The sequence below is a fragment of the Colletotrichum chrysophilum genome, assembly GCF_026319265.1.
Source record: "Colletotrichum chrysophilum strain AFK26 chromosome Unknown scaffold_27, whole genome shotgun sequence".
NCBI lineage: Eukaryota > Fungi > Ascomycota > Sordariomycetes > Glomerellales > Glomerellaceae > Colletotrichum > Colletotrichum chrysophilum.
Genome location: NW_026517314.1, coordinates 116,467 through 130,136, shown reverse-complemented (window position 1 = coordinate 130,136; position 13,670 = coordinate 116,467). Strand labels below are relative to the sequence as shown.

General features: G+C 51.0%; 3 protein-coding genes across 3 annotated transcripts; 2 read left to right on the top strand and 1 right to left on the bottom strand.

Moving 5' to 3' along the window:
• Positions 1-4,894: 4,894 nt before the first annotated feature.
• On the top strand, positions 4,895-5,812 carry COL26b_004446 (uncharacterized protein; the record flags this gene model as incomplete). The annotated part of the gene is made up of 1 exon (XM_053177323.1): positions 4,895-5,812. One exon carries the CDS (start codon positions 4,895-4,897, stop codon positions 5,810-5,812), a length of 918 nt encoding a protein of 305 aa, XP_053038682.1.
• A 416-nt stretch (positions 5,813-6,228) lies between these two features.
• On the bottom strand, positions 6,229-7,868 carry COL26b_004445 (uncharacterized protein; the record flags this gene model as incomplete). Its single annotated transcript, XM_053177322.1, has 3 exons — positions 6,229-7,169; positions 7,248-7,519; positions 7,570-7,868. The coding sequence occupies 3 exons, from the start codon at positions 7,866-7,868 to the stop codon at positions 6,229-6,231; spliced, it is 1,512 nt and encodes a 503-aa protein (XP_053038681.1).
• A 1,472-nt stretch (positions 7,869-9,340) lies between these two features.
• Positions 9,341-10,648, top strand: COL26b_004444 (uncharacterized protein; the record flags this gene model as incomplete). Its single annotated transcript, XM_053177321.1, has 3 exons — positions 9,341-9,475; positions 9,554-9,884; positions 10,014-10,648. The coding sequence occupies 3 exons, from the start codon at positions 9,341-9,343 to the stop codon at positions 10,646-10,648; spliced, it is 1,101 nt and encodes a 366-aa protein (XP_053038680.1).
• Positions 10,649-13,670: the final 3,022 nt, after the last annotated feature.

Sequence of the window (13,670 nt, the reverse complement as noted above, 5' to 3'; positions counted from 1 at the left end):
TTCCCTTGAGGACTCATGCTTGCCGATGGGTCTTGTACACCTTTTGCTACTGAGCCTCAGATGTTGTACAGGAATGAATCAAAAAACAGTCGACTTCAATATTCACGTTCACGCCTATTAAGAGTTTGTGCAATTTAGGTTCATGGATGTCGTAGTGAGAGGCAACCCTGCAGGAGACTCTGTCTCAGGCGTGTTAGCGCTGATAAGGTTGGCATGATACTGCATGTTGATGAACTGAGCTCTCAGCCTCGCTAACTTATCGTCTTGAAGGAGCTCCAAATAGTCAAGTAAGATGCAAAACAAAAAGAGGAATTAGTTACTTCTGGCGGCAGCTTTCCATCTGCAAAACACGGCGTTCGTGGGTGACCGGAATGGGGCGACCCAGTGCGATCGGTCACTGCCCCCGTACCACGGCGCCAGACGGTGTACGTTTGCAACATACCACCGCTTCTTAGGACAGCAAGATATATACGCAGGGCAGCATTTCCATTAGAAACCAACAAATTGATCTTTGACGACAGCAATTTGAATTCAACCGCAAGAGTCGGAGGTTGCTGATAGGTACGTTGTAAGGCTGCAGCAAGCGTCCGGCTATTAGCGCTCTGCAGCGGTAGCTTGGCTTGGGCCGCCTGAAGCGAGTGCTAAGCATTCTTCGTGCCACAGTTATTGGGGTTCTGTCTTTCATGCTACTCATGTTGCAAAAGTGGAATCACAATTGCTAGCAGCAATTGCGCCTAATCTTCGCGACAACTCATCAATATCAGAAAGCAAAAGGTTCTGAATTGCGTGGTTACAGCTGACAAACGACTGCGCCGCTATTAACACCTTGATACCAATAATGAGCTTGGAGGTTCAACGAAGTAGTCAGCCCTATCGATCAAGTAGCTGGAATGGTACTTGGCCACCAGAGCCTGATCGCACCCCTCTTCCTGCTTGCCCTTTTCGGATTCATCCCCGTGCTGAGACCGATGAGCCATTGGCCCGAGATATGCGATTTTTGGTCTGACCCTGCTGATTGGCAGCATGTGCCATCTGATTTCCAGACGCGCAAAATGTCCCGTTTGGTCGCATGGAAATTGTCTGCATGCTGGCGCGGGGTTGTCAATGTTCCCCTCGTCGGTGTTGATGATGATGATGCCCTTATGTTTCTTCTGGTTCCCTCTTCATAGTCTGCAGAGGGCCCTTTCAACGACAACAACTAGCAAAACCCCGGCATTGCCATGCTGAAAAAGGCAGGAGACCGAGCCCGAAGGCTGGTCTGCTGGTGCGTATCGCTACACATCAAGGATGGTTGTCGCACCCATGCCCGAATTCAAGAATGATATCGATCTATTCAGCGCACCTCCTTTCATCTTGCGTATTCCTACCATCATTGCACGCCTGCGACATATATCGAACACATGCCGCGCCGTCGATTAACCTTCCTGCGTTTGAACTTGGCCATTCACAACTGAACATGACGAGAAATAGACCCCACTGACCTGCCGACCCCCCCAAGTCAAGCACAGCCTGATTCTCATCGTAACGGCGGCAGGCAGCGTTTTTGCGCGCTCACCGACTCATAAATGAGAATTTTCGCGGACCCATGTCGGAATGTCGACGTCACATCCCTGAAGTCAAGTCCAATTAAATTCGGTGATTGATCGAGAGCATCAAGGAATGGCGCAGCCTGATCACGCCAACTGACCCAGCACAAGTCGAAGAGCTTGAAAGTCGGTTGATTATTGGCGCAGAAAGGATAACAGAGGAATACACATATTTAATCCCTTTGTTCCCTCCCTCAAGAATACCTTCGCGGGCAATTTGAGATGTCTTTCCTGAGATTTTCATACGCCCAATACCGTCCGGTCATACCAGCTTCCAGCCTGATCCAAACCACGGAAGCCCTGCCCATTACCCCCTCACCCAGCCGCTATATGTGTGCTCTTCCCATCACCCACTTCTCTCTCTGTTTTTGTTTTCTCTACGGTGTCCTTCCTACTGACAATTTACTTCCTCCACCATCAGATACCCTCCGTCCTTCTCATCGACGAGTTCCTTCTCTATCGACAAGTTACCTCCCCCATCATGAACAGACACACCGACCCGAATAACGCCACGAAGCCTCATCCGCGAGCCACAATCCTCGAGCCACAGCAGCAAGCCACCTACTTAAATACCAGCCACTCCAACATTCCCAGTCTCATTCCGATAGCCGCCTTTTCTCGTCCAGCGGCCAACCAACACAAAGGCTCAGGCAACCGGGACACGTATACTGTGTCTGCCTGTTCTGCGTCAAGGATCTGAGTCGTGAGGCGGCATCCAAGTGGTGTCGCCGCAATATCGGACAACCAGTTTTCAGCACTGGTCGGACGACAACACGTGAATCCGCGACTAGTCTAGTCCAGACCCTCCAACTATCTCTTCACTCGCCATTGCCGCCCCTCTGCAGCTAGTGCTGTCTCTATCACATTACCCACCAGGGCATGCGAAGTACTTTCATGCTGTGTCACTGTAACCTTCCCACGGTGCTTTTTCCACAATTTCTTGTCGCCTTTGCCCGTTAGAGGCAGGTCAAAGACGTTTCCGCCCGAGTTGGGCGCCAGATTCGTTGCCTTGATCTTATCTTCGTATTAAGACCTGGCCAGTCTCCAATCATGATACGATTGGTTATCATCGAGAGCAACCCGTTCGGCCTCGGCGCGAGATGCTCCGATCAAGGCACGGTCCGATGCGCATTATTTCAATCTGATGGGTGAAACTTCCCACATATGCTTCCTCAGAGGCTTCAAAGTTGAACAGCCACGTTCCGGACGCCCTGTAGACCCATGGCTGCGGGATATGCCGCGGAATAGCCTCCGGTGTCGGATCCGGTGTCGGACCCGGGAAGCGAAGTTGAACCAAGAGGACGCAAGACACTCTTCTTCAGTCATTCAGCCATTGAAATCTAGGCTTGATTATCGTTCGCATCGGATCCGTGTCACAATCCGTATGTCAGTTATCATTGTGCCACACGGGACTTTAGTCAGGTCAAGTCTTAATAACGCAAGACACAGCGGATGCTGTACCCGAACGCATCATACACTAACTTCGTTGATGCATTATCACGCATAGGCCAATTGCAATACATGCCAAGTCTTCCCATCAACAACTAGTTACGTCTGAAATCTGCCATCAGTAAACCCCATGTCGATGCGGAATCATCCCAGCGGAACGAATTGTCTTGCAAATGACGTCCTTGCCCACTTCGACTGCACACTTACCGCGTGGCTCCACACCACGGCACGTTCTCCCATGTTGCAAAAACAGCTTGCTAGTACACACATGGTTAGACTGGCCAGCTCTCAGAACGAGGAGTCTATGGCGAACCATTACTTGGTTGTTTGATGGACTGAGTCGGTCAAGGGAAACTAATGTGTTCGACTGGGGAGACGAGGGGTCAAAGAGCAAGTTTGTCCGGTATAAAAGCACGGTGTACCTTAGCTGGGACAGGAGTATGATTTGCAACCTATCACCGGTATCTTAGGCGTCGTCAGCCACTCAATTCCTCAGTGCCAGTGCAGATTTAGTCCTTCCAAGCTTGGCTGGTTGCTTGCTGTTTTGTTCTTTGAACTGTCGTCACAATTTCAACCAAGACATTCGTTTTAACTCATCATGAGCTCTACCAATTCTGTCTACAATGGGTAAACAGTCTTCAGAACTGCATGTGGTATGTAAACTGAAGTTCCTAGCAACGCCCCCTCGAAACCAACTCATCAGCATTCCTCGACCGAATCGAACAGCGAACTCGCAAGACGAAGATCCACACAATACACAGGCCAGCAACTCTACAACGATGGAAGCATGCACCGCATCTCGTACCAAAGCACCGACGCCAATGTCACCAAAGCTCACCACAACACGAGGATGGAAGAGCAACTGGCAATCTTCAACGACAAGTACAGTGGTCGGTCCTGACCTTTTTCACTTGCAAGCAGAGGAGCAAAGCTATCGCAAGCGGCAGCCAATCACGATGGCCAACAAGATGCATTCAAAGACAAGTCTTGCATGCGGAGGATACGACTCTGTGGTGACTGGGCAATTTTTGAAGGGGACAGGCTTCGTCAGGGCTCTTTCGGTGGGGGGTCAGAAGAGGTGGTTACACGAGTATTTAGGAAGCCCCAAAAAGGGGCTGCGGGTGCCATCTCTAGGCACGGAGTGTTATTGTTTCTCATCGAATCACATCATTGACATGTGGATTTGATCCCTTTTTGAAAGTTGCTGTGTCCAATGAAAGCTGTTCTCGTAAACTGGTGTGTGATGAGGTAGCGGTGCCTTAGCAAGGGTTGGTTGTCATTGGGGAGAGGCGGGGGAAACTCGGAGGTGGAATTGATAAGGCGGGGTTGAATTTGTGTCTCCTCGTTGGCCACCATAGGGGGGACTTTGGTCACTCATCCTGTGCCCTTCCTGGTTAGATTGTGTGTGTGGTAGAGCTGCGACGCCGTTTTACCTGGCCCTCAGTGGCACCTTTGGCAACGGGAGCCGCCTTACGGGAACGAACGTCACAGTCCATTTCAGCATCTTTCCTGCCGACATGGTTCGGCCCCGACAGTAGCTCATCACCTCCAAGATTTGGTAGTAATGGGCACACCATGTAGTGTTCCACGTGTTTTCACCGCCGAAGCCAATCGATACATGGCCATGCCATGTCCGGTCAAAATAAGAATGGGGAAAATGTGCGCTGTTTCGCATAGGAATAATTAGCGTGGGACTGATCCACTGCAGTGGGGAGGATTACAACGCTGAGGGTACGAGAACCGTCTCCAGCAATGCACTAACAGGGGATACTACAGTAGCTTGGTCTTTACTCAATTAAAATTATCGTCTTTCAACGCTAACATCTTCAGGTCGACAGCATCCGACGACAACACCCACCATGACCAGCTCCCAAAAGTTGGAAGAGCGGCCGTTGCCAGCTTGGTACTACCGAGTCAATGCACTGTACACTGGCTCCGACACTGATTTCATCTCTGAGGACTTCGACGAAGATATTTCTGACCTGGAGAGCTTCAAGCATGGATCCACCAACAAAGTAGCGGTGACGGCTGAGCGTGACTGCGACTGCGAGGATGACGACTGCGAGCACCGAGCAGAGGACGACGAAGATGTACTTGGCTCAGATGACAGCGCATCAGAAAGATCGTATGACGGCTCCGACGCAGATCGGTACTACGAGCTGAAAGAGCTACGGGAGGATCGGAAAGAACATCTTCGAAAGCTTGCAAAAGAAAAAGAGGACGAGAAGGACTACGAGAGGCGCAAAGTGGAAGAGGTTCGCACAGCATACGAAGCTCTGAAAAAGGCTGAGAAGGAAAGTGAGACCCTGCACATGGGGTCCCTTCATTACAAGACATTCCGACTTTACTGCCCAGAACACGTTGAACATTTCTGGACGGAATCTTCGTCGTTCAAGTACATCGGATTTTACTATCCAGACAGCCATGATGATTTGACCCACGGAAAAAAACCTAGGACCGATACGCTCACTGTCGAGGGTCAAATCTGTCTGGATTCGAAAACGGACTACCAGTTTCACCCTTTCCGTTCACCCACACGCCCAAGCCGAACGAAGCACGCACTACAGTTGTATCAGAACGACCGTCAACTTGTGGTCCAGTTCATCAGCGACGAATATGTTATAGTACGAGTTAGTCGTGATCTAGTCTCTGAGCGCAACTCAAGGCCCATACCTGAATCAGCTCCGAAGACTTTTAAGTTCATGGGTATTCTTCGGACTTTAGAGAAGGCGAAAGCAGAGGCCCGTGAGCGAAGAGAGGGTCGTCGCTGGGTATGACTTCTTTCGAAATGAGTCACTTGGGGGGCTATTGGATTCAGCATTGGATCTTGTTGAACTTGTTGCTCATAGGTTTGTGGGTTGAGTCACCTCCGCGTGTAGTATCTCTATTAGCGCCCTGGTATGGAGAGTGGGATTCTTGCAGCAGACAAAATTACATAGATGATGCTCTAGATTAAGAAAATTGACAAGCCGAGCTCTAGACATATATTAGTTCGGGGACGGCTCAGTGAAACACACATATACACTCATACAAGCAAAACTAGCTTGGTTGATGGACTGGCTATTGATAGATCTAATAGCAAAGATGGAAGAAGAACAAAATAAGTAGGTAATGAAATCAGCCAAAGTTAAAGAAACATTTTAAGCTTCCAAGATGCCGGGTCATAGGGAGGACATCCAGTGCAGGAGTCACATCAGCGGCTCCTCGCCATCCATGCCAACCGTCCAGTACTCTGGACGAGGTGCACGACCATGCCAAGCGTGACTACTGCGAGCGTCCCGGTCGTCCAACCGAACCAAAAAGATCCGGCAGAAGTCTGAGGCAGCTCGTCATTATAGGGTGTCGTATGAGGTCTCTCCGGTGCGGGGAGCTTTTCAATACGTGGGCCAGCAAGAGACTGCTTAAGAACCTCTTTGAAAAATAGGTCGTCCCCGAGCCAGGGCAAAACGTAGTGAATGAGGATCCCTGAAAACGGAGGCTGTTGGCAAAGAAATGAGCCATCACGACGACCCTTCTTCATCATGCTCGAGGCTCGTTCATATCGAATAGCGCACACTTCACCGAGCGCCTTTTCGATGAACTCGAGTTGCAGCTCTGGAGAGGATGGAATCTCGGTGCGGGTGAGGGCGTTAACAAGGTTCGCTGCCGCTTCAATCGCGCCATTGCCTCCTTGGGCAGCAATCGGATGGACCTGGAAGACGTTGTCAGCGCGTGTTTCCACGACAAAGTACATGTGCTCATTGTGGATGGGTCGCAGTACCTTGGTTGCCGCATCTCCGATGATCAAAATTCGCTGATAATGCCACCTCCTGAAGACGTGCTCTTCTAATGGGACCAATGTAGACTTGATGCGGTTGTCGTAGAGGTCCCCGAAGGTCATATCTTCCGTGATGTGGTCGCCTCGATATTGAGTCGCGAGGAGCAGTTCGTCGTCCTTGGAAAACTTCGGGATGTCTTTTCCATGCTTGGTCCCATATAATTCATGAAACAGGAACCAATAAACTCGGCCGCCCGGTGCGGATATGACCAGGTACAGATGTCCTCGGAAGAAGGAGGACTGTTGAGTGGCCCCAGGTGGGAAGTTTGCTGGTTGTTTGGAGATTCCAAAGATGCACTTCATGCTTGATTGTACGACTGCGCGGACTTGTTAGTATGTCTCTCTTCGCAAGACCTGGATTAGTGGCAATGTTGTAAAAGTCTTTCTGCACTTACTCGATCTCTCTTCGGGCGGAAAAGCGGTTGGATCAGAGACACTCGCTATCCGCCACATCTCTTGCCGTACCTTGCTGTGAACTCCGTCGCCGCCGACCAAGATGTCGCCAGCATATGTCGATCCATCTTCCGTTTTCACCTCAACTCCAGTAGAGCTGGTTTTCACATGGACGACGCGCTTGTTGGTGAGGACTTTGTCCTTCTGCTTCAAGTTGTCATACAGAATCTGCAGCAGCATCTGTCTGTCCACCCACAAGGATGCGTATCCGGCACTTTGTCTGTCAGTATCTTGAGCATCGACGACTGAAAGGAATTGACTAACTGTTTCTCCATCCTTTCAGAGATGGTCGGACCGGAGTTTGAGGAAATGGGCTTCCCCTTAGCATCGCGAAAGACCACTCTGTGGTAGTAGTTTCCAGCAGCCTCTCGGAGTCGCTCGTAGCAGCCCAATTGGTCCAGAATGCGCAGGCCGTTGGGAAGCAAGCCGATGCTGGCTCCGACTTGGGGAGCAATCTGCGAATACGCTTCGAGAATTGTGTAGTCGATGTCGAACTTCTCAAGCATGTTGGCAAGAGAAAGGCCGGCGACACTGCCGCCTACGATGATGATCTTGATACCCATGGCGTTTGTGTTGTACGATGAAGCATGAAATAACTAGCGATGATGGAATATCAACAAGACTAGCAGAAAGTGCAGATATAGATTCTCTGTGGCCCTTGTCACTGGTCTGGGACGGTCTCACCCGTGTTCAATGCCGCACGCAGATCGCAGTCTTCGGATCTTGGCAAGTTCCGCGCCGCCGGCATCGCGGTGTCACGGCATCAGGACCTTGCATCCCGCGATACCCACCGGCCGCAGTGCTTGGCACGTAACAGCTCGTATCGCCAGCTTGAAAAAAAAAAAAAAAAAGAACAGGGCGTGTCATCGTCTCCTGAACTAAGTGTCCCCACAGTGGAATTATGGGATGTCGTGATAATAAGGACAAAGGGAGGACCCGAATCTCCGATCTTCGGGACGAAGCGGGAACGACCGATGCATCAGTGCACCTCCCTGGTCATCCAACTCTGCGCCGGCGGATGGCATTTACACCGTTTGCCCACTGTGTTGACCCAGGTTTCTGGAGTCTCCAATTACTTTACATTAGTGGTTCCCTCCAAGACTGTTCCGCAGGCACTTGAAACCTCCCAAGTCCGTTTAAGGGTCGTTGTCGAGCTTCTTGAGCCTAAAGTCGGTTTCGTGCGACGTAAAGATTTCCCTAATAGACCGCATACTGCCGCACTCTCTCACAGCACGACACTTCTTCGCGTACTCGTTTTCATCAGTGCCTAATATGACGAAGCCTGTCTCATGGCAATGCTCTAGAATCACAGCCCGTTTGTCCTAGTCATTGATGCGGTCTTTTTCGAATTTGCACCATGAAGAAGTCAGAACAGCTGCCGAATTCAATCAGACTATTACCTGCGATGATTTGATATGAGGCAATCCACATGATTGTGAATATCGGAGTGATGGGCCCACAACTTTCGCCGTCCACGGGCGCCGCCGTGGGGCCGCAAATCCGGAAACCTAGTGTCTCTCCGCTGCTTCGGCGACCCGTTACTTCCGTGGCCTCATGTTGTCTGTCTGTCTACGGCTGTATGTAAATCAAAGCCAATCAGCTACGCACGTTGAAGTCTCCGACCGGCTCCTAGGGAAACTGTAGTTTGCCTCGGGCAACTTCTCTCAATGGAACCCGCTGTTACTGGTAGATTCGCAATTGTGTGCATGAGAAACGCGGGGTAGGTGGAGATGTTCGTCGCAATGTGTAATCCCCGTGGGGAACCCGAGCAGCACCAGATACCAAACTCGAGAAATTCTGAGCAGATTCGATGCTGCACTCGGAGCAACAACCTCGGCGTTCGGTATACCATCAAATGCCTCAGTACTGAACTTAATGCTGTCAGATTTAAGGAAAAGGCCCGGCTGCATCCTTCCAGATACTCAAAGTTGTCTAAGACTACCCGGCCATCGATTAGCACAGAGGCGCCTTAAACCACAATACTTTTTTTATGCAATCAACACTAAGCTCCTGACTCCTGTATCATCCAGCAAACATGTCTTCTACCAAGAATGATGAGCTCATGGCGTTCTCCCCTGCTCTAATGGCTAAGTGGGAGGCGGCAGCTGATAAAGCATCAAGAGACTTCCGCTCTGATGTCGTCACGGTTCCAACGCCAGACATGATGCAGGTATAGCAGATCTTTCGTATCTCTGGCGCCTACGTAGAATTTTATGGAGTTGTTCCACTGACCTAGAGTACATCAAAGGCTATCCTCGAGGCTACGGTGAACGATGACATATACGATGTTGACGGCGATCCATCCGTCAAGGCTCTCGAGGCTAGACTGGCGGAGTTGACTGGCAAGGAAGCCGCTCTCTGGGCAATCTCTGGCACTCAAGGCAACCAGATCTGCCTCCGCACCCATCTTACTCAGCCGCCTCATACCGTTCTTCTGGACTACCGTGCCCATGTGCATTGCTGGGAGTCCGGCGCCCTGCCAGTCATGTCTCAGGCGTCTGCCACCACGGTTCATCCCAAGAATGGAGTTCACCTGACTCTCGACGATGTCAAAGCGAACATGATTGCGGATGGAAACAGTGAGTTGCATTCGGATCCCCAAAAACACGATCAGTATGTGTAACAGTTGTCGTACTCAGTCCATTTCCCACCGACCCGTGTGGTGTCTCTGGAAAATACACTCAGTGGTACAATTCTTCCCCTCAAAGACGCCCAGGCCATCTCGAAATATGTGCGGTCTTTCCCCGTACCAGAGGGACAGAAGCCAGTGGCGATGCATCTCGACGCCGCTCGCTTGTTTGATGGTGTCATCGGCGAAGGCGTCGACCTCAAGGCATATGCAGCTTGCTTTGACAGCCTGTCCATCTGCCTGGCAAAGGGGATCGGTGCACCCATGGGAAGCGTGATCCTTGGAAGTAAGCAATTCATCGAGCGTGCCAAATGGTTCCGCAAGATGTTTGGAGGCGGCACTAGGCAACCAGGAATGATGGCCGCTGCTGCGCTGGAAGCCTTGAACTACACACTTCCACGCATGGGCAATGTTCACGCATTAACAAAGAAAACGGCCGCCCAGATTGAAAAATTGGGTTACAAGTTGGCGCTTCCGGTTCAGACGAACATGATCGTTCTTGATCTGGCTGCCGTCGACATCCCGGCCGCTTCGTTTGTGGACTACTGTGCAAGGCGTCGGGTTTCAGTCTTCCCGAATGGAAGGATTGTTTTCCATCATCAGGTCACCGACAATGGAGCCAATGCGCTGTTGGCTGCTTTGACGGAACTGGTTGGAGATAAGAATGCTGGTGTTGTTCTTAGCGATGTGGAGGTTCACGGGGGGTACTCCTGATGAGGTTGAAGCAAAGATCGAAACATATTACGATCTACAGAGATCTCGGGAGCTTTCTGTATTGCGGGCGATAAAGCTACGGCTGTTGATGCGCTGACATTGAGCCGCTTCTACGGTGGAATGCCATCTACTGTTACAAACAATCGCGTGCAGTCGAGCTTGGAAAGGGGCTCGTCGCAGCGACACACTTGATATACCACAACCATGGAGGTCCAAAGAGATGGTGGCGTGAACCGACCCCTACGAGGAACGATGAGTTGTGTCGTCTTCCCCCCACAAGACAATGCAGTGACGTGCGGCGTCACGCATCAAGCCGTGTACTGCGTAGGTAACCCGGGTTCAACGCTAGCTATCTCCACCCGTTGCATTTGCCCTTCGCCCTTCACTCTAATGTCCATGCCGCCCGAAACAAATAGATGACCGAGCAACTGTTTGGCCGCGTTCAACTATGCATAAATGTGGCAGTTGAGTCATGCATTTCTGATGACGCGCATTGCGCTGGTTTTCGCGAGGGCAGAGGCTTCTGGTCCCCAGGCGGCCAACTACCTAGTTTGTATCCCTGCACCTGCTGCCCCACCCTAAGAAAGTACCCGCTACACAAATCACATCAGGCGCTTAATGTTGCCCGTCCAGTCAGTACAATTTCACTCCAGACATGCTACCAAACATGTACTCGAAACCTGGGAGTAGACAGTCTCCTTGAAATAAGGCGACCATTCTGGTCGCCTTGCATCGAGCCGCCGTTTTTTCTACTTCCAGGATCTGGGCTTATTACACTTCTTCCAGTTTTTCTACTTTTTCTACTTGACTTTTTCCACTTCTCGGCGTTCCCGCCCGCACCTACATAAACACATCAGCACCCCATCTCTAAAGAGCAAACCGAGCAAGACCTCTGACGCTTTATCTTTTGCGAACGTCCATCATCAGTAAGTTGACCATCTCCCGTACGTACGAACCCTTGTACTAATTATCTTCCAGAACACGACACAAACCAGTCCTCATGAACTCAGTCGAAATTGCCGGCGTCAACCACAATGTGTCCAATGCTAAGGCGAGAATTGATCTGAGAGCACGAAACCGTCGCGCGTGCAAAGAGTCGCTCTGCGCGTACAAACAAAAACGAGCATAATCAAATCACGATGTTGCGGGGCGTTGGTCACGCTGTCGATGCTTCAAATTTCAGGCTTCTTAGCCCCAAGCGAGCGTTCGAGCCGTTTGAGCCATTCGAGCTGTTCGGGCAGTTTCCCCATCCCTTTCTTTCTGATTGGTGAGAAGGAATTGACGTATGAGTCGTCGAAATTCCTGTCCTTTGAGCGGGCAGAAAGGCTATCTCTTGATTCGTCAGAATTTCTCGCCTCCGATAGGACACCTGCAAGTTTGCAGACGAGCCAGCGCACCATTGCTTCCGCCAGGCAGCAAGGCGTTCTCTCATGAGACCAACATCGCCCCCTCCATTGTCTCAGGCAGCCAGCACTACCGACTCGTTGCCTCTCATGCTGACCATCAAAACGCTGCCGTTGACAGAATTACCGGGGCTCCGACGTTACCTTCCTCTTTCATCACGGCCCATTCGTTTTGAACAGTCGCTGCGGTAATTCTCGTTGGCTCGGTTCCACCAACCAGATCATGAGAGTACGCCGTCTTTCCCGTCTCCCCTTGGCGTTATCTGGTTCGCAACCTTCCGGCGACCACACGGGCCGACGCCGATGAACGGAGCCATGCCTGTCATGATGTCTTCACACCGGGGTGAGCACGCTTGGTACTGAAGCCAGATCCAGCGGATCCTGATTTCACGTTGTTGCCCAAGCGAGCATCTCACGATCGTTTCACTCAGTAAAACGGGTGTTCAGAGAGATTCACGACGCTACTGAATGTAGCCATAGAGGTCAGTCGGACTCGGTATGCCATTCCGGGGTCCACCTCCGGTTGTCTTTGAGGAATACCGGGCACCTGCGGGGCCGCCGACCGAGCCCGATGATCATGAGACCGGCCGGCACCAGGCCCGAAGCCTCCTTTTCATACTTCTTTCTATCAACCAACCCCAATGGCTTCACGTTCAGGTATTGCTGTAACGAGATGACTTTCTTGGACATCTTGCGGTGTCACTCAATGCATCACCTGTGTGGTCTCGACGTCGCCCGCCCGCTGTACCCAGAGATCATGCCACGCAACATATCTATGGCCCTTCAATGCGTCGTATGATGCGATTGAGATGGAGGAAGCTGTTGCTAATCATCACCAGTCATTCAGAAGTGATGTGTCTTCCTTTCCAAACCTTTGCCTTGTTGTTGGATGCACGCCCATCCGAGCTAAGCGCACCTCCAGTCCCCCAAAGGGGAACCCCACACCGCCAGGCGACAAGGCGGCGGCACTACCGCGACTGCCTACCGCCATCCGCAGCGATCACACTTGAAATTGATTAAATTTCGGAACTTGAGACCAGGTTTTATCGGTTACGAAGGAGAAAAGACGTCTTCTGAAGGGCATCAAAGCGCAGGGTTGTTGTTGGGATCAAGATGCAGTACCTGGCAAACCAGTCCGCAATTCGAGGGATGCTGCGCCGGCGATGAGAGAAAGGTCTGGGATCGAGAGTGCCTTACATTCTTCGTTGAATTGGGGCAACGGCACTGGGCAATCACTTCGATTTCGAATTGGTACATTCTTATTGTGACTTGTTGGTACTTGGTTGAGTATTCCTTTGCGAGAAAGTGAAGATTCTAGTTCAAATCTGAACGAAATATTGAAACGCTGCGAATCTTTGTGCGCACCATGTCCTCTCAGCAATCAGTTCATTTCGGGTACTGATTCCATTCATCAAACACGGCCACGATATACTGACTCCTATTGCAATTCCAGACACACCACATCCGCATTAGCATCACACACGCACACGTCCACGGGGTCCCAGAGCACTTTAAGGCAGCAGCGACTGTCAGCATACACGAACCAACCGACGTCTCAGGAAAGCAACATGTATCACGTCGCTTACCAAACAGACGATCACTATGTGATTGCCTGTCAG